The sequence below is a fragment of the Aotus nancymaae genome, unplaced genomic scaffold, assembly GCF_030222135.1.
Source record: "Aotus nancymaae isolate 86718 unplaced genomic scaffold, 86718_ANA_hifiasm-v0.15.2.pri h1tg000049l, whole genome shotgun sequence".
NCBI lineage: Eukaryota > Metazoa > Chordata > Mammalia > Primates > Aotidae > Aotus > Aotus nancymaae.
In genome coordinates this window covers 22990838-23010719 of record NW_026988463.1, presented here as the reverse complement: position 1 = coordinate 23010719, position 19882 = coordinate 22990838, and the positions used below count along the sequence as shown (strand labels likewise).

The window sequence follows — 19882 nt, the reverse complement described above, 5'->3', positions numbered from 1 at the left end:
CTACTCATTGGGTAAAATGTTCACTATTTGGGTAATGGGCTCACTGGAAGCCCAATCTCCACCAGTATTTTACACCAATAGACCTGTGTAAAAACATGCACAGGTACCCCCGAATCTAAAATAAATCTAGGCCGGATGCAGTGGCTCACACCTGTAATCCCAGCACTTTCAGAGGCTGAGGCGGACAGATCACTTGAGCTCAGCAGTTTGAGACCAGCCTAGGCACCATGGGAAAAACCCATCTCTACTAAAAATATTTAAAAAAACTTGCCAGATGTGGTGGTGCACACCTGTAATCCCAGCTGCTAGGGAGGCTGGGGATCGGGGGGTTGGGGTAGGGGGAGGAAATCACCTGAGTCTAGGAGGTCAAGGCTGTAATGACCTAAGATTGTGCCACTGTACTCCAACTTTGGCAACTGAGGTGAGGCCCTGTCTCTAAAAAAAAAAAAAAAAAAAATAGCCCAAGAGGTACTATTATTAATTCCATTTGGCAGAGGAGGGACCTCAAGTTCAGAAAGGTTACTTGCCAAGTAGCTAATTAAAATCAAATGTCACTTAACAGGGCTACATTTGGAGACATTAGGCAATTTCATTTTTGTGTGAACATCAGAGATGGCAGAGCCTACTACACAGCAAAGCCCTATGACACAGCCTACTGCTCCTAGCTACAAACCCACAGTGTGTTACTGTACTGAGTAATGTAGGCATTAGATACAGAATGGTGTATCTAAACATAGATAAACAGGAAAGGTACAGTAAAAAGATGCTACTACAAGCTCAATGGACCCACTGTTATATAGATGGCCCATTGTTTACTGAAACTTTGCCATTATGTGGTGCATGACTGGAATAGCAGAGTCAATCAGTAGCAGAGCTAGGCCTCAAACCTAGGGTTCATATTTATTTTGTCATTTCCCCATTGTCTCAACTCCCTGTTCTCACTCTTCAGGTCAGAAAAATTCCAGGCTGGGCACAGTGGCTCATGCCTATAATCTCAGCATTTTGGGAGGCTGAGGCGGGTGGATCACCTGAGTTCAGGAATTTGAGACCAGCCTGGCCAACACGGTGAAACCCCATCTCTATAGAAAACACAAAAATTAGCGGGGTGTGGTGACACACACCTGTAATCCCAGCTATACTTGGAGGCTGAGGCACAAGAATCACTTGAACCTGGGAGATGAGGGTTGCAGTGAGCCAAAATTCCATCACTGCACTCCAGTCTGGGTGACAGAGTGAGACTCTGTCCAAAAAAAAAAAAAAAAAAAAAAAAAAAAATCCGAAGTGATATTCCCCTGAAAGGCAAATCAACTTAGAATCAAAGGTCTGTGTGGTTTATGGTCTAGTGATTCCTTCTATTACACGGCAATTTTAATTTCCGAAAATCATCAGTCTAATGTGTATAATCTAGAAATCTGACCCTAAAGTTTAAACTTTCAAAGTAAAATTCAATAGAAAAAAAAGGAATATCACAAAATTATTTTAATAGCAATCATAGGAACATAGATTTGAGGCTGTTGAAGCTACAATCACCAAGCCCTGTCAATTCCACTTCCTCCACAGCTCCTGGATAGTGACTATACTACATCTACTCCAATTCTCCACAATGCACCCAGAGGCGTCATTTTGAAAGTGCAAATATGATCATGTCATCTCCTAGGCTTAATACTCTTCAACACACAAAAGATAATGTTCAAACTCTTCCATAGTTTATAAGGCTCTTAAAATTCTAGCCTCGCCCCACCTCTCATGGTTTTCCTTCCCTTCACTCCTGCCTGCCTAACTCCTGTTTATCTTTCATATCTCAGCTTCAGAGATCACAGACCTCCTGGAAGCCCTGCCTAACTGCCTCCAACCAAAAATAAAAATTAAAAAATCTCCTTCTATACATGTCACCCAACCCCCCTGCACATCACCCTCCAACACTGTGCTTTTACTCTGGGTGCTGAGGCAAAGGAATTTGCCTGGAAGTTACAGAATCTTAGGGACATCTCAGACGTCCAGTTTAACCCTTCTGTAATGCAGAATTTCCTAGTCAAATGTTCTTGCCTCCACTCCCCTTAACAAATCTGACCAACCCTCCCTCCCTCTCTCCCTCCCTCCCTCCCTCCCTCCCTCCCTCCCTTCCTTCCTTCCCTTCCCTCTCTCCCTCCCTCCTTTTCCTCCCTCCCCACCCCTTTCTTTCTTTTTGAGATAGTCTTGCTCTATCGCCCAGGCTGGAGTGCAATGGCACGGTCTCAGCTCACTGCAACCTCCCCGGATTCAAGCGATTCTCCTGCCTTAGCCTCCCAAGTAGCTGGGATTACAGGCACACTCCACCATTAGTGGATAATTTTTGTATTTTTAGTAGAGACAGGGTTTCACCATGTTGGTCAGGCTGGTCTGGAACTGCTGACCTCGTGATCCACCCACCTCGGCCTCCTAAAGTGCTGAGATTACAGGTGTGAGCCACCGTGCCCCACTCCCAGCCTTACACATCTGACTTTTCTTACTGTAGGTATGCACTGAAGGGTTAGTGTGGCAGACTGGACTGCACATTCCAAAGTGTGCCAGGACTGTGTTGCTTGTTCAGCTCCTGTGCTTCTCCAAGCCCATGGACTACCCTGCCAGCTAAGAGTACCTCTGCATGCACCTAGGCCACTCCAATTATATGATTTACAGTTAACACCTTTTCTTGTCTGCCTGAGACTCAGATCCATCATGCATTTGACCTCTGAGGGGTCTGTCTGAAGGGGCCGGAGACTGACTAGCTGATCAGTTATGCAGGTGTTTCAGGCTTACACTGCTGAATGAAAGAAAGAGTTCAGTGAGTTACCAAGCTTTTCTGCTTTTAATTTCTGAAACTCTCTTCAGTGCACTCGCTTTCATGTCCACTGACCTTTCTCTTACCTAGACTACTTTAAGTCTTAACTGCCTCTAGACGCCCATCACTTTCATGTTCAAAATCATGCATGGCACAAAAGTTTTCCATGATTTGCACCATACCTACTATTCCACCTTCATCTACCTCCTTTCTGTCATTTGCGCCTCCACCCCCAGTTACGCCCAGATACAGAATTCCCCAGGCAGTCCTCTTCGAACCCTGAACCCTGCATGTACTATTCTCTCTTGTTCTTCCTGTTCGTTTGGTAAACTTACTCTTCTCAAGGTAAGTGTTTCTAGCTTTTGCAGATCCACCACACCCACAGTTATTCCCGACTCAATGCTCCTAAGGGACTCTGTATTATTAAACTACTGTAAATATTAACTTTGATATTACCTATTACATTGTACTGAAGCTGTTGACATACTTTTGTTCACAATGAGCTATTCCAGGGCAAGTATTTTTACTTACTTACATACATATGTTCAACTGTGTGCATGTATGTACATATGTGGCTATGTATTCCAGGTGCTAACACAGCCTTGGAAAGCAGAAGATAACGATTAATATTTGCTGGGTGAATGGATAATACTAAATAAGATGAACATGGCATTTCTAAAAAAAATTTAATTGCTGAGAAGACAATACTGTTAAATCTATATGACTTACACAGAGCAACAAGATATATAAAGTATGTCCATATAAAAGGAATTGAGAGAAATAAAACTATGGGCTGGGTGTAGTAGTTCACACCTGTAATGGAAGGACTTTGGGAGACAGACGCAGGTGGATCACCTGAATTCAGGAGTTTGAGACCATCCTTGGCCAACATGGTGAAACCCCGTCTCTACTAATAATACAAAAATTAGCCAGGCATGGTGGCTTAGGCCTGTAGTCCCAGCTACTTGGGAGGCTGAGGCAGGAAAACTGCTTGAACCCAGGAGGCAGAGGTTTCAGTGAGCTGAGATCATGCTACTGCATTCCAGCCTGGGTGACAAAATGGGACCCCATGGTAGAAGTTTTAAATATCCTACTAAGAACATATCAAATTAAATTTAGTAATTTTTTTTTTTGAGACAGAGTCTCACTGTCGCCAGGTGCGAGGCTGGAGTGCAGTGGCGCGATCTTGGCTCACTGCAACCTCCGCCTCCCGGGTTGAAGCAATTCTCCTGCCTCAGCCTCCCGAGTAGCTGGGACTACAGGTGCACACCACCATGCCCAGCTAATTTTTGTATTTTTAGTAGAGACGGGGTTTCACCATGTTGGCCAGGACAGTTTCAATCTCTTGACCTCGTGATCCAGCCTCGGTCTCCCAAAGTGCTGGGATTACAGGCGTGAGCCACTGCACCCGGCCTAGTAAATGTTAATAAGTGTATTAATATAAGAATAAAATCACTTACAAAAATTTAAGTAATTTTTTAAAATCCATCATCTGATCTCTTCTTTATAAAACAGAGTAGAAGTGAATTTTGCTTTTCATCTGAAAGTCTCTTAACTAAGACTTAATAACTTTTTTAAAATGAGGAAAATTTCTAAAATAATTTGGCTTTGAAAACATATATTTAAAATAAAATAAAGGCCTAAATCTGGTATTCTGCAGGTTTGCTTTGTTTTTCTGGTAAGTAAGATTACCAATGTATTTTATACCATGTTTGCTGGAGTTTTGATCCAAAGATGTGTTCACAGAAATGCTGTCCACTGTAGTCCACTTCCTCAGTCTTGACTGTGGCTCTTTAATACTGTTCATATCCATATTTACATTCAAGTTTGAGTTCAAGCCTGAAAAATTAAAAAACAAAACAAAACATTGTAAAATACAGCACATTTCGTTCTAGTAGCACAACTTCTATTTCCTAGATAAAAAGGTAACAAATCTAATGTTTTCAAACCATATAACTGTTAATACTATAATTTAGTGATATGTAGAAAATATTTCTCCATAAAATTTTGATGATTTTTCAACTCCTTGGCGAAATAACGGAGAAAAGTTTTAAGGAAGCTAAATTTATAAGTTTACTTTGAATAAAATGTAATTGTTTAGCTATTGCCCAAGTGTACCAAGCATGAAGATCTGTGGTCACTTTCAGTTGCTATCTTTTGCTTGTAAATTCGAAAGTAAAAATGTCCTGCACTAGCAATTACACCTAAGGGGGAGACGGCTGTATCTTAAGGCACAATTTACTTGACCTTTCCTGATGAGGCACCTAAAACTTGGGTACTCTCTTGGAACAAGAATGGAAATTTCAACCTTAGATACAGTGGTTAGAAAACTATTAAGCTACTTTTTCTTAAAAAGTAATCCAGCGACTATTAAAATTAGAATCACCTAAAAACACTTGTTTAAAAATGAAGACTTTCCAGTGGGAGCCACAATCTTCGTTTAACAAGTTAGAACCCAGGAGGTTCTTACTCTAAAGTTCCAAATTAAACTGTTTTAAATTCTCTGGTCTGATGAGAGTCCATGTGATGTTAAGGTCTATCGAACTTGAAAACTTTAACAATATGAATTCTCTAATATCATGCCTATTTTGCAGAGAGCAACTAAATTTGCTACTCTTGGACCCATCAATCAGATCAGGAGCCAGTAATTTTTTTCTGCAGAGGTTCAGCTGGTATATCAGGCTCTGTGGGCCACATGGTTCCGGTGTCTCCATGCAACTCTGCTGGTGCAGCATGAAAGCAGCCACAGACCTCAGGTTAGAGAAAATGTGGCTGTGTCTAACAAAACCTTACAACAGCAGGCAGTGGGCCAAATGTAGCCAACAGGCTGTAGCCTGCTGCCCAATTCAAATAACTATATCAGTGTCTGCATGGGCCAAGCAGACTTTCTTAATCAAGAAGTATCCCTCATTGAAAAGCTGGCCAGGGCAGGAAATCCTACAGTTAAGACTTTATGTGGCCCAATTTATATGTCAAGTGTGTAGTCAAATAGGAAGAGCCACTTCCCTTCAGTGGTGAGACAGAAACTTCTCCCTGTACTTGGGTATCATTCTTTCACTACTAACTGTTGTCTCTGACATTACCTGGCCACCACTAAATGGCTTCTACAGTATTCACCCCCAGTAGAAACTGACAAGGGAACTGTTTCTGAAAATGCACAGAGATTACTAATAATCCTAAGGACTCAAAGTGCAATTTATGTCCCAGGTGAGAGTTTGTAGTAATACCAGGGTGAGCCAAACCAGTTCAACCCAAGAGTGAGGCAGCAGCAGGGGCAACTTCAAGCCCCAGCCTCTGCCCACAGCCCAGAATATGCCAGATAACTAAAGGTCTTCAAACACTCTGGCTGACAACCAGCAAAGCTGGTTTATAAGAAACTACTGTATGGGAAAAGAGAGAAAGAAAAAGCAAACGAACAGGGCATGAACAATCAAGGGTCAAAATATAATCAAGGGCACAAGAAAAAAAGAGATCTAGGAAAAAGAAACATATAAACCCCAAATCTCCATCCAGTGAATAAAAGCCTGGAGTTGATAACAGAGAAAAAAAGGAGTGGGTAGGGGTGGGGAGTTGCATACATAAGAAAGGCAATCTCCTTTCTTACCTCCATTTTCTTATTTATATGAGTAATCATTTATACATACTCAGACATAATTAAAACTTCAAGTTCTGAGAGTTAGCAAATGTGACTGTGACCATTACCAGCTATTTCACCAAAACAGACTGCTCAAAAATTCTCTGGTATGCTGTTTCTAATAAGAACATCAGCCTTCCCACCCTTAAGAGCCTATGATTAAGACAGCTAGGCCTTAAAAAAGTGAAATGTTTCCTTTATTCTAATGCACTTTAAATGAGTATGGAGTTTTTGAAATAGTGTGATTTTCATGCCTGTAATCCCAGCACTTTGGGAGGCCAAGGTGGGTGGATCAACTGAAGTCAGGAGCTTGAGATCAGTCTGGCCAACATGGTGAAACCCCAATTTCACTAAAAATACAAAAATTATCTGGGCGTGGTGGTGCACACCTGTAATCCCAGCTACTCAGAAGGCTGAGGCATGAGAATCACTTGAACCCGGGAGCAGAGGTTGCAGTAAGCTGAGATCATGCCACTGCACTCCAGCCTGGGCAACAGAGCAAGACTCTGTCTCAAAAAAAAATAAAAAAATAAAAGACATAGTGTGATTTTCCTGAATGGAGAGAGAACTTACCTGAATATGGAGCGGGTTAAAACTAGAAGAGGGGATGGTAACTGTCTGAGAAGGAACAGCTAAGAGGTCAATGTAGCTTTCACAATGAAACAGAGCTATAAAGGTAAGTGAGAAGAAGGCATGCCTGTGATACACAATGCTCAGGCCAAGGAGAAACCCACCTATAGGGAAGTTGCTGAAAGCATTTATTGGTGATGGCCCTTTTTGCAGCTCTGGTGTAGTGTGGGGCATGACATTGTCAAGGAAAGACTTCATGGCTGGCTGATGGAGTGGCTGCTGCTGAGATGGTGGAGTCTGCTGCTTCACCAACAGGTTTGGATCAAGTTGACGAGATTGTTGCATCATTTGCTGCTGTACACTAAGAGGTCGACCCTTAAAACAATGAAATGATTGGAAAAAATTATTTGGGGTAAAAAGTCTTTACAGAAAACTACATATTCCTCTTCATTTTCGAATTCACTTTCTTCTCAGCAGAAAGGTGAATAATCACTGTATAATGTGAACATAACTCATGGGCAACCAGCAGACTTAATGAACAACATACTTCATTGTATCTTAGTAAGATTGTTTTAAGAAAGACATTTCTGAATCTCTCGTTAGAATGGAGATAAGTAGAGTTTATTAACACAAAGATAGCACAGCGAGTTGGAGGGCCGGCTCTACCTGCTGGTCTTGCTGCGGCCGGTTCCCAGAAGGCACGCTTCTCTGACTCTGCGCCCTTTGCTGCTGCGCTAACAATCGCTGGAGGAAAGATGGCAAGAAGGTTGTTACTATCACACCGTTACAAAGTTGTGTGCTCCCGAATGATGACAGCAGATGGACCTACAGAGGCCTGGTGCGATCTAGCCAATGCCAACATGTCTTGCCTTATCTAGTACAATCTCTTCCTTGGACTCTCTGGCTTCTAGTCACTGCTGAAATTCAGTCTTTAGTTCAATCTAAACTTTCACTTCAATAGAGAAACTCTTCCGGATCATCCTACTTCCACCAGCACCACAGACCTGGCTGAGGCCTCCTCTCAAAGCATTCTGCACTTCTTCAAAACATTCCTCACAGATGTTCACGATCTGTCTTCCCCAACAGACTCTAAGCTCCATGATGACTATGACTATGCACGTTTTGTTTACTGCACTATGTCCTGAACAGAGCCTAGTGTCTGGCACACAGCAAATGCTCCATAAGTGTGTATTAAGAAAGACTATGACTCTCCTTACCTGTAACTGGGAGATCTGAGAAAGCTGGTTTAGCTGGTTCAGCATGGCTACCTGTTGAGGGCCAAAGAGTGGATTCAGGCCACCGTTGTTTGGTGCATACTTCAGCAATGAAACTGGAACCTTAGGATCACAATGGTAAGTTAATGATCTTGATAAAATAACTCACACTAGCTACATGTACTGTGTGTTTTAAGTTGTCAATAAAACAGTTAAATTTGTGGACTATTCACTGGGGGTTATAATTTTTGTCTCTGTCTCACTAACCGACCATTCACATATACTTCTTCATGGGTTAAGTAAAAGATGACAGATGAATCTTAAACCAGCCAATTTTACTTTGCTTTTGTCCTCTCAAGATGTTTTACAGAAGAAAATGGTAAATTTTAGATTTAAATTATCCTTGACTTACCTTTCTTACAACCAAAGTAATAGTTAATTCAGAACTAGCTGAATCTCAAAGATACCAATAAATATGATGATGCTTAGGTAGCCATTTCATTCAAATACAAAATCATGCAAGGTCCTTTTTGCAGGTAAACAGGAGAATGTAAGGAAAGCTTATTTACCTGAGGGGAGAGTAATGGAGGAGGCACTTGAGCACGGAGATTAGGCTGAGATGAACTAAGAGGTTGTGCTGGAGGCTGCTGCATGCCCCGGGGTTGTGCTGCTGTGTTTCCAACACCAAACATACTGGGATTGCCATTCTGTGAAAACAACCAGCAACAAATGACAGTGGGATTCTTTAGCGACAAACATCTCATTGCCACATTGTACTATGATTTAAACAATGTAACTACACGTAGAGAGATCTTATTACTAATACAAATCATTCAACTGAGAGCCTAAATTACACATCTGGACTTACCTGTCTAACAGAATTCAAGTTTTGCATACCCAGCCCTGCTATGGAGCCAAGGGCCTGGTTAGGTAGTGCACTATTTGAAGGGGGAAGCTTCATGCTTTGACTGGACATAAACTGCATGTTTTGGGATTCATCTGCTACAATGCCATCCTGATTGGACAGACAGAAAGACGTGCAACACCAGCCAAGCAAACAAGTGGAAGGGAGAAATCATTGCAGGAACAGAAGAGAAGTCACATGACATTCCAGCATCAACAGGAAACAGGTAGAAAACAGAAGAGATCAGATTAGTGTTAATTCTAGAGCACACAAAAAGAGCCAAACATATTTTATGGGATTAAGAAGAAAATATAAATGCAACCTCTATGCTAAATTGAGACATAAAAAGACAGTGAACCTCAAAATCCAGTAAAAGAATTTGGTATTGGATTGTAACACTTTACATTATATAAAATGTTTTAAAATATTAGTGTGAAAATTATGCTATTAAGTGTACTGGTTTATCAAGTCAGAGGTAAAAGTAAACAATCTTACCTTATCAAAATAAGGATTGCGCTCCATGGAAGACTCTTTGGAAATCTGAGGCCGAGAACCAGGGCCTTTCCCGACCGTTCGATTGTAATCACCAATATTTAGGCTATGTTTATCTATCTCCATTCGTTTGTCTTGTAACATTCCTAATAAATGCAGGAGACTACGTTATCAAACAAGAAGACAACCCAATTGGTTTCAGATAAATTTACAACAAAAGCAAAATATTTTCCAAACTGAAATGACTTCACCCAAGTCAAGGATACGTGAAAAATATACTTGCATTTCATAAATTTTACATTCCTCACAAGTGAAGTTCCAATTAGGAGATACTGTTATTTTACTGAAACAAGTAACTTGAAATAGACTGTAAACAGAAGGTGGCTAGCTGATAACCTCACTTTATTGATTGATTGATTGAGACAGAGTCTCACCGTCATTCAGGCTGGAGTGCAGTGGTGGTTTCTTAGATCACTGCAAACTCTGCCTCCCAGATTCAAGCGATTCTCATGCCTCAGCCTCCCGAGTAGCTGGGATTACAGACATGTACCACCACAACTGACTAATTTTTGTATTATTAGTAGAGAAGCAGGTTCTCTATGTTGGCTAGGCTGGTCTTGAACTCCCGACCTCAAGTGATCTGGCTGCCTCGAAGTGCTAGGATTATAGGCATGAGCCATTGGGCCTGGCCTCATTTTAGTAAGACTCTTAGGACACATAAGACACTTTTAGTCATCTCTAATCTGCTGAGTTTTATAATACAGGTAAGTTTCCATTAACAAGTAACAAAAACAACAAAAACAATCAGCACCCACTGTGATAATCTGCCATTTAATAAATGATTTATGTCAGTCACCATTGTAAGTGCTTTTTTCTTTTTTTTTTTGAGACAAGATCTTGTCGCCTAGGCTAAAGTGCAGTGGCGCGATCTCGGCTCACTGCAACCTCTGCTTCCCAGGTTTAAGCAATTCTCCTGCTTCAGCCTCCCGAGTAGCTTGGATTACAAGCACTTACCACCATGCCCAGCTAATTTTTCTATTTTCAGTAGAGACAGCATTTCACCATGTTGACTAGGCTGGTCTCCAACTCTTGACCTCAAGTAATTTGTCCACTTTGGCCTCCTGAAGTGCTGGGATCACAGGCATGAGCCACTGTGCCTGGCCTCATTGTCACTGTTAACACAGGTTTTCATCTCCCTATTCCTCATACTTGACATTTTCTCAATCCTCAAATCTCAGTATCATTTCTTTGCAATTGCTGTTCTTTGAGATGTCTGGTACCACCTTAATACTTATCTTTACTACTCTCATTCGAGGTAAGTGGAAGAGGAGAACATTTTAACAAAAGGAAAACAATTCTGAAAGTAGCTAAGAAGTACTGTTCCAGACATGAATCTGGTATCTGAATAATCCACCTTTCACACTTAAGAGCCCTCTCTTGAATGTCAATAATCCTTACCACAGCTTCCTCCTCTGTTCTCTGTTAAGGTGTCACAATTCACTGATAACACCCAAGCTAGCCATCGTGAACTCTTTCCCCCACTCTCTCCATCTAATCCTGTAACCAATTCCAACTAACTCTCCTGTCTCTCTCTCCAACCTGTTCCTTCTTGATAATTCACCTTATTTTTGCCTATGCAAATAATATCTTTTGAAAGAATAGCAGCAGCCAGGCGTGGTGGCTCACACCTGTAATCCCAGTACTTTGGGAGGCCAGGTCAGGAGTTTGAGACCATCCTGGCCAACATGGTGAAATCTCATCTCTACAAAAATACAAAAGATTAGATGGGCATGGTGGTGGGCACTTGTAATCCCAGCTACTTGGGAGGCAGAGGCAGGAGAATAGCTTGAACCTGGGAGGTGGAGGTTGCAGTGAGCCAAGATCATGCCACTGCACTCCAGCCTGGGCAACAGTGTGAGACTCCATCTCAAAAAAAAAAAAAAAAGAAAAAAGAGTAGAGTAGCAGCATGTTACATCTTTTCCACAAACCATTCCCCAACACTTCTGCATCCCTGCATTCCTTTAAAAGAAACTGTCAAATGCGGCAATCTCCCCTTAGTCCACCAGTCCTCTAGTAGGTCCATTACCAATGACTACCTTTAAGCCCCACTGTCAAATCCATTTCCCGAAAACCAGTTTTCTCTTTTCAAAATTCTATACTCACTTGGCTTCTGAAAAATTATTCTACTCTAACTTGTCCCACTTCTGCTCAGGATCCCACCCCTAAATGCCATTATTCCTCAAGGCTGTCTTTGGTCCATTATCCTTCAACTCTCTCTAGTCAAACTATTCCTATGGCTTACACTATCATTCACATGTAATTAATTACACTTCATATCTCAAGCCCCATCTATTCTGAGCACCACATCCAGATTTTTGACTGTTTACTGGACATCATGCCAGATGGTTTTCAGAGCACCTTCAAACTCAGTATCTTATCTTTCAAGCCTGCTATTCCTATATTTCCTACCTCAAATAACGACCAATTATTGATTTATTGTCTCTCAGCTCCAAATTCACCCTTTTTGACTGCTCTATGAAAATATATCTGCACCCTTTACATTTTTTTCCTTAGCCAGCTGATACTGAGGCTTTGTCAGAAGAGGGTGCTGGAGAGACAGGGCAAGAGGAAGAGTGCTGCTTCCTGGGCCAGCATGTGCATTTGGTAGGCATGGGCAGCCCTTGCAGCTTCTCCACTGCCTGGTGGGTCAACAGCACTCAGTGGCAGCTTCTTCCAGCATTCCCCTCCCTCCCACATCAAACGGTTTTGTCACAGTGTCTCTGGTGAAATACCTCTCTACGAATGCCTTTTCCCAGCACTGCAGAGGGCAGATTTCCCACAAGTTCCACCAGCATGACATCGTAGCAACTTCTGTGTCATTCAGTGAGCCGTGAGGGAGGCAGAAACTTGTCCTAACAGGAAGAGGTTCACATTCTGGACGTGGATTTTTCTTGCCTGTAAAGCTTCTGCCATCCACAGCCTCACAGAATGCCTTCTCCACTGTCGTAGCACTCCTCAGCCATCATATCTTATCTAGGAGCTCATGTCACAGCAGACGATATACAGGACTGGGTTCATGCCCATAGGATTAATCGATCTTACCACATATGCCACTGTCTGAAAGTAGCTAACCAAATTGACAGGCTTACTAAAGAATCAGTTAAAACGCAAGTTGGGAGACAACATCCTAAAAGGGTTGGCATCTGTCTTAGGAGGATGTAGTATGTGTCTCCCCCATTACCAGAATTTGCAGGTCTCTGGGAATCAAAAGGTGAAAGTAGGAGTGGCTTCTCTCACAATTATACCTAATGAGCCACTTACAAAACGCTCACTTTCTGTTCGGACAACTGCTGATTTACAGAACTTTGTCCTTGAGAGAGAAAATGCTTCCAACAAAAACCACAACAATGGTTCTTCTGCTCTGCAAGATGAAGACTACCTGGACACTTTGCACTCCTTCTGATATGAACTAGCAGGCAAAAAAAAAGGGACTAGTCTACTGGCTGGGGAAACTGACGTGATTATAAAATGAAGGCAGTGAAGACTGTCTGGAACCCAGGGGATTCTCTGGGATGCTTCTTAGTACTTCCCATACCCAGTAGTGAAGGTCAATGAAAAACAACGGCAACCATAAGAGACAAGACAACTGGGGGCTCAGATCCTTTGGGAATGAAAGTCTGGGTCACCTAACTCCACCAGCTAAAGAACCCAGAGCAGCTGAGGTTCAACCTGAAAGGAAGAGGCAGTGATGGGAGGAAAGCACAGACACCAATGATGGCTTGCAACCAACTGCAGAAATAACAATGGTAGTAGATTTGAATGTTTTCTACTGTTTGTCATATGGATGTGTTAAGTTGCATAGGCCAAGCATTTTCTTTCCTGTTTTTACCTTATTCACAAGTTATTAGATGTTAACTTTTAGAATTTAGTCTTTAGGTAACAAACTGTAACTGAATTTCTGGGATGATTGTATAGCCCGTAATAAATACAATGACCCTTGAGATAGTTCATCTCCTCAGTTTAGGGAGATGAACACTCCCTCATTTGCAAGAAAGAAAGCGGTACCTTGTTAAGCAGAAATACGGAGTTGCGTTGTCATTATACTGGACAAGTATGTGTAGAAAAGCACATATGGAAGGTGAGTAGTGCTGATTACTGACTTACTTCCTCTAGCTCCAATTTTTCACCCTTTCTGATTGCTCTGTGAAAAAAATGGACTTAGGCCCTTTATAGATATTATTTCCTTTGCCATCTGGCACTGACATTTTGCAGGTACAGGGTGTAGAAGGAAATGTTTGGTTTCCTAGTTCTGGTCTGCTCTCTCCTGCAGCACAGGTAGCTTTGCCAGCACTAGGCTCCTGAAATGCTCACTTCACCAGTGGCTGGCAGCATCTACCAGCATCCCCTCTGGCAGCTTCATAGTATGAGACACCTCTCCTGTGCTCTGCTTTCACTGGTATCTAAGAGGGTGGATTTCCTGGAATCCTACTGGCATGGCACGATGGTGAGACGAAGGGGGCTCTTCCTTGGGCATGCTATGTCAGTCCTCACTGAGTGACTTCCCCTTGCATCTGCTATTGCTACTCCAATTCCTTGTTAAAGCCTTGTATATTACAATTTTCCTGTTCAAATTACTGTGTAGTTTCTCTCTCCTGACTGGACTCCAATGAATACAATAGCACTACCATCTACTAAACTGTCCAGGTAAGTTTTCATCAAACTCTCTTCCTCACCCTGCCTAACAAATTGGTTCAAACTGGCTATCAACTTCTGTTGATTCCAAATCCCATGTCTCCATGAATTAGATTATTCGCATCTGCTATCTTGGTTTGGAGCTCTGAAAATAATTACTGGCTACCGAAACAAGTATCCACCTGGTTTTGCTATCTTTAGTACCTTCTTGTCTATCTTCTGCTACCAATGTTTTCTATCCTAAAATACTGTCAATCTATAACCAAGATGATTTTTCTAAAACATAAATCCAAAACTTGCCATTCCCCTGCTTCAGTTTAATCCCATATTTTAAGAATAAAGTTCAAATTCCCAAGCTCCTCATGACTTAGCATCTACCTCATTTTCTAGCATCTTCATCCAGGTGATCTTTCACCACCACCACCACCACCCCCGCAACCCCCACCAATTTTGTTTTTCTTGTCTCATTCTATGGAACTACTTGCCATTTCTCAAGTGTAGTTTAAGAGTCTGTCATATATCTAGGCCCTTCTATGTGCTGTTCCCTAATCAAGAAGACTATACCCTCCAATCTGAATAACTCCCTTTTGGCAGGACTATCTGTAAGGTAATCTGACTAACATCATCAATGATCTGTTCAGTGGCCTGCACTTCCAAGGCACATGCACTAATTTAACCAGAGCACGTGTATGTATATTGGAGAGCACAGTCTCCCCTTGTCCTGGTTTACATCAGGGTTCTTTTAGGAGAATCATGTTGTGGATGTGCTTGCCCCTCAATGAGGAATAGAAACAAATTTAATTTTCTCTTACCTCCAGAAAGGTCCATCTTATTGCTTTGTACATTTTCCTCTGGTGAGTCTCTCTGAAGAAAAAAAATGCAGCATGTTAGCAGACCTTAATTTATCAATGTAAACAATAAAAAAAAATGAAGAATTTTACTGTATTTCATTATCTGTGAAATTCAAGCGGATCATAAAGTTTCATTTTTCATTGTCTAATGTAATTTTTAAAATGTTTTAAAATAAGACATGAGACCGAAGTTTTTAGCTGAAACCATAAAAATAAAGGTTTGGAGGTCAATTTTACCCTAACATCAAGCACATTCCTAAGGACTCAAAGACAAAAAATAATACTTAAAAAAAGAGTGAAATTAAGAAAAATTATAGACCACCATTAGAGGAGGAAGGAGCTGCTAAGAAAACACACTTACCGAAAAACTGATATTTGAAAACTGTTTAACAAATGGATTTATCCACGCTTCTTCTTGTTTGTTTCCACCTTTCATCATTCCCTTTGTAAAATAAAAGAGTAGAAAAGATGCCATGGCCATCTCTGTTTATCTGGGTATAGTGATGGATTAATAAAACTTAAGACAATCCCCAATTCTCATTTTTAGCCAATAATTCCTCCTCCAATCAACTCTTATCAGAGTTGTTAATGATTAAAAATCAACTTATTTGATTTTCAACTTCCTTTGCTCCAGTCCTCTGGTATAGCTGTAATGTACAGAGAAATCTCTAAAGGCAAGCAGTCAGAAGGAAAAGACAGAAGCAAAAGGCTTCGATGACCCACAAATATGAAAACAGGGCCTCTGAGTAATGTGGAAATGTAAGATTAGTTATAATTTAGATTTTTGGAATTTTCACTCTAAATCAAAGTAAAAAAAATAGTGACTCAGGTTAGTCCAAAGAAGCCAATTTAACCCATAATTTAATTATGCTATATGCATTCTACTGAAAAAACACCATGAGTTTCCCACATGAAAAAGTAGTTTAAAATTTCAATTTGTGTTGCCAAGAATACATGTCCAGCAGATTGAACCTGGGATTCCTCCTGCTTAGGGCTGGCTCTCTGCAGCTGGTTGGGGTACGGGTGGTACAGAAACTCCATTGAGTTGAGAGGATGAAAGGTCTGTAATTAGCAGTCTAGTAGACAAGGAGGCTGGAAGCCAGAGAGACCTAGGTTTCTCATTTATGTGAGAATCACAGGACCATCCTCAGTCTGTTGCCTTCATTACCCTTTCCCATTGCTACTGTCCATTCCTTCTGACTGTGGAACAGAACACAGCTTCACAACTTCCCCCCAAATGCAGGTTTCTGAAGCAAGCACCTAACTCTCTCCGCAGATTCTGAAGTTGGCTTTGATCCCTTTTCCGCTTTTACCCCATCCATCCCCATACCTAACTAGCTGCCAAGTTCTTCTATCCCTTCTATTCTGAAATGCCTCTCAAATTAGTCCCTTCCACTATACATCTATTCTCATTTCCCAACTCAAGCCCTCCTTTCTAGCTTGAATTAATGCAGATGCTCCCTGAGATCCCTAACTGTGGTCTCTCCTCTACGTCAATTTATATTTCATACTATCATTGATTAGCTTTCTTTTAAAGATTAATAATTTAAAAACCCCACTGATACTGTCTTCTACTCAATTTCATTGGTTCCATATTTTACACAAAATAAAGTTAAAACTCCTTGGCATGCTATTGAAGACACTACAATCTGCCTTAACTACAGAGCCAGATCTCTTGTCACTTCTTCCTAGAAATTCTACATTTTAGTTATGTTGGGCTACTATCTTCCTTAACACATCCCACCCCAAGCATCTTGCAAATTCAAGCTGACACTCCTAGGAAGCTCTCCTAATGCCCCATACTAGACTGTGAGCTCCCGAAAGGTGAAGCTCATATCTTAGTGTATTTGAATCCCCAGCACCAAGCACAGTACCTGGCACACAGCAGAGGCTAAATAAATGTTTGCAGTTGCTTTCTAAAGATTTTTACTAGTAGAAACAAAGGAAAGAGTAAAAAGGCTACACACCCTTTCCCTTCTCCTTTTTTTGCCACTCAGACCCTGTAAGGAAAGACAAAGTCACAAAACAGCATGGTCCAGTGGGAGGAACACAGGGTTTGGAATTGGAAGACCTTAACTTAAGTCCTTACTCTGTCACTTACTAATTATTGCAACTTTGGGCAAGTCATCACCTTTCCCAGTCTCAAATTCCTCATCAGTGTCCTATCTTAGAAGGTTATGAGGATCAAATGACTTATGTAAAAATGTGAAAGCACTTCATAAGCTATATGGCAAGGCAATAGGCAAATTCAGCCAAATGAAAAGTTTTAAAAATGAAAATGGTAGGTCCTAGACTTAGAATCCCAGGATTAAAAGGGAGGAACCTTAGCAGTTAGCTAGTTCAGCTATCCACTGGTATTTGACTTCTAAGGTCCCTCAAAAGGTAATCATTCTCAAGTATGGTGGGTTAGGATGTTATGTTAGAACCACCTGGGGGACTGGGCACATATTTTGAAAACGGTCCCCAGGAGGATCTGATGCCAGCCCCCAATGCCACCTCTTAAGAACCAGTGCTCTAAATCAGTGGTTCCTAAACCTGGCTCTGCACCACAGACATTTGGGCAGTTTCTTTAGGATAAGAACTTGGTCCAATTTTCAAAACTTCAGTAGACCTGAGGTACAGGAAGTTGCATTTGTAACAAATGCCATGGGATTCCGACATAAAGCCAGCTTTAGGAATATGATTTGTCCACAAATAAAAGCAAAATCAGGCTGAGAGTGGTGGCTCACACCTGTTATCCCAGCACTTTGGAGGCTGACGTGGGTGGATAACGAGGTCAAGAGATGGAGACCATCCTGGTCAACATGGTGAAACCCCATCTCTACTAAAAATATGAAAATTAGCTGGGCGTGGTGGCACATGCCTGCAGTCGCAGCTACTCGGGAGGCTGAGGCAGAAGAATCACTTGAACCCAGGAGGCGGAGGTTGCGGTGATCCGAGATTGCACCATTGCTCTCCAGCCTGGGTGACAGAGTGAGACTCTGTCTCAAAAAAAAAAAAAAAAAAAAAGCAAAATCAAGCTCAGATCATTCCTAGGGATTTTTGTCACAGGACCTTTTGGGATGAGATAGGGACAAAGATGACAGGTGAATAAGGAGGATGGTGACTCTGGGTAAGGGGGTGGCAGGGGAACTCCAGGTGAGGAGGTGAAATGGGAGATGAACTGGCAGTGGGATGGAAAGAGTCAACATGGAGATTTGCCCTTCTCTTCATCCTCACCACTGCAGGCACCACCCTAGGATGAGGGGTTGTCCCAGGCAGCACTGGTAGAGGGGGAGGAGGAGAGAAATCCCAAGCTGTAGCAGTGGGGAGAAAGGAAGTTCCTGTGGTCTTATGTTTCTCTAGCTGGCTGCCCATACAGGTGGCTATACCTAAGGTGGAGGCTGCCTGGACTGTACTGACTGCCAGAAATGGGCAGGTAAAAAGTTAATTTTCTGTGGGTAAACTACCTTTGGAATTTAAAGTTTCAAGGGCTTTGCCCTTGAAATGTTTACCTTTGACGACATTTTCTTTGTATATGGTGGCCAATTTAAAGATGAGTTAAGCTCTTGAGATGAATTACTATTCCACATTCCAATCTCTACATCCTCTTCCTCTTCCCAGCCAGTGGGGCGATTTCCAGGCAATGGCATATCATCACCACACCAGCCATCTTGCATAGATTTTGGCCCTGATTGCGGATTTGTGATACAAAGAGAAACATACTTTAATAAAATAATTCCTTCTAGAGAACAAGCATACATTAAAAATTGGGTAGAGAACCTAAGAAAACACACACACGCACACTCATTTCCCTTCCTGCATCTGCACAGAAGAAATGTATGTTTTATACTGAGCTAAAAGTTCCATGAAAAAGAATTTATTCTTAAAAATTTAATAAAACTCCTCCATGCCTTTACAAATCATGGTTCTTGAACAATGATGGTACTGTCGTTTGTATCCACTTAATAATCTGCACAGTGACGCAAAAGACAAAGAAAATGAATGAAATTTGAAAGAATCAATTTTTGTACATATTTTCAAGAAGAAAGGCCAAAGAGTATTCAAAGTCATAAGTAGAAAGCATCTTATCTTCACAAATGGCCCCTGGGATTCCTAGGGGGTATCTTGTACACAACCTATGGGATAATGACAATGTTAATTTGAATCTTGGGTCCTTTCTGAACTATGCTAATTACCTGTAACTTTCAGGGAATCATCTGACAGTTTGAATACATGTCCTCATAGGTATATTATTTAGCCTCTCCTGGATGACATGAAAGTTTCTAGTAAACTCTTTCTAGATAACCTAATTTGGTAAAATACAATTTAAAGTATATGCAAATTAATAGTTACAGTTCTAATAAATATGAGAAAAGAGGAAAATTCAAAAGAGAATAAACTGTGTTACAAAACCAAAGAGCAAAATACTGAACCATCATCTATCATGTCATATTACATGAATATATTATAAATAACATAGAAACCTTATCTAATTATTTAATTATAGTCAGTGAGTGATCACCACTGCTACACAACAACTACCAGGCATTGTCAGTAACTTACCAGATTTGCTTAACGCTTGTGGACCAACAGAGCTGGAGCCCCACGTGGATGTGCTGGATGCCGCAGCAATAGGTTCCCCCCAGCTGGGACCACTGTCTATGGGCTTACCCCATGCTGAAGTACCATTATCCACAGTTGTGGCTGGAGTAGAAGGCTCCCCCCAGGGCTCACCCCAGCCT

At 41.5% G+C, this 19882-nt stretch overlaps 1 protein-coding gene across 10 annotated transcripts in view; it reads right to left on the bottom strand.

Annotated features, from left to right (window-relative positions):
* Positions 1 to 19882, bottom strand: part of TNRC6A (trinucleotide repeat containing adaptor 6A) — a 219026-nt gene that overhangs the window by 14021 nt on the left and 185123 nt on the right. For 6 of the 10 annotated variants that reach the window (XM_064362586.1, XM_012464632.3, XM_012464633.3 and 3 more), the window contains 12 exons: positions 19704 to 19880; positions 18653 to 18828; positions 17126 to 17158; positions 15520 to 15600; positions 15120 to 15171; positions 9618 to 9760; positions 9087 to 9233; positions 8788 to 8925; positions 8222 to 8341; positions 7671 to 7748; positions 7169 to 7379; positions 4508 to 4639 (listed from right to left, as the gene is read on the bottom strand). In XM_064362586.1, coding sequence (XP_064218656.1) covers positions 4508 to 4639; positions 7169 to 7379; positions 7671 to 7748; positions 8222 to 8341; positions 8788 to 8925; positions 9087 to 9233; positions 9618 to 9760; positions 15120 to 15171; positions 15520 to 15600; positions 17126 to 17158; positions 18653 to 18828; positions 19704 to 19880 — 1488 coding nt within the window. The remainder of the gene's footprint in view (positions 1 to 4507; positions 4640 to 7168; positions 7380 to 7670; positions 7749 to 8221; positions 8342 to 8787; positions 8926 to 9086; positions 9234 to 9617; positions 9761 to 15119; positions 15172 to 15519; positions 15601 to 17125; positions 17159 to 18652; positions 18829 to 19703; positions 19881 to 19882) is intronic. The other 4 variants (XM_021672322.2, XM_021672323.2, XM_064362582.1 and 1 more) reach the window with 3 other exon arrangements.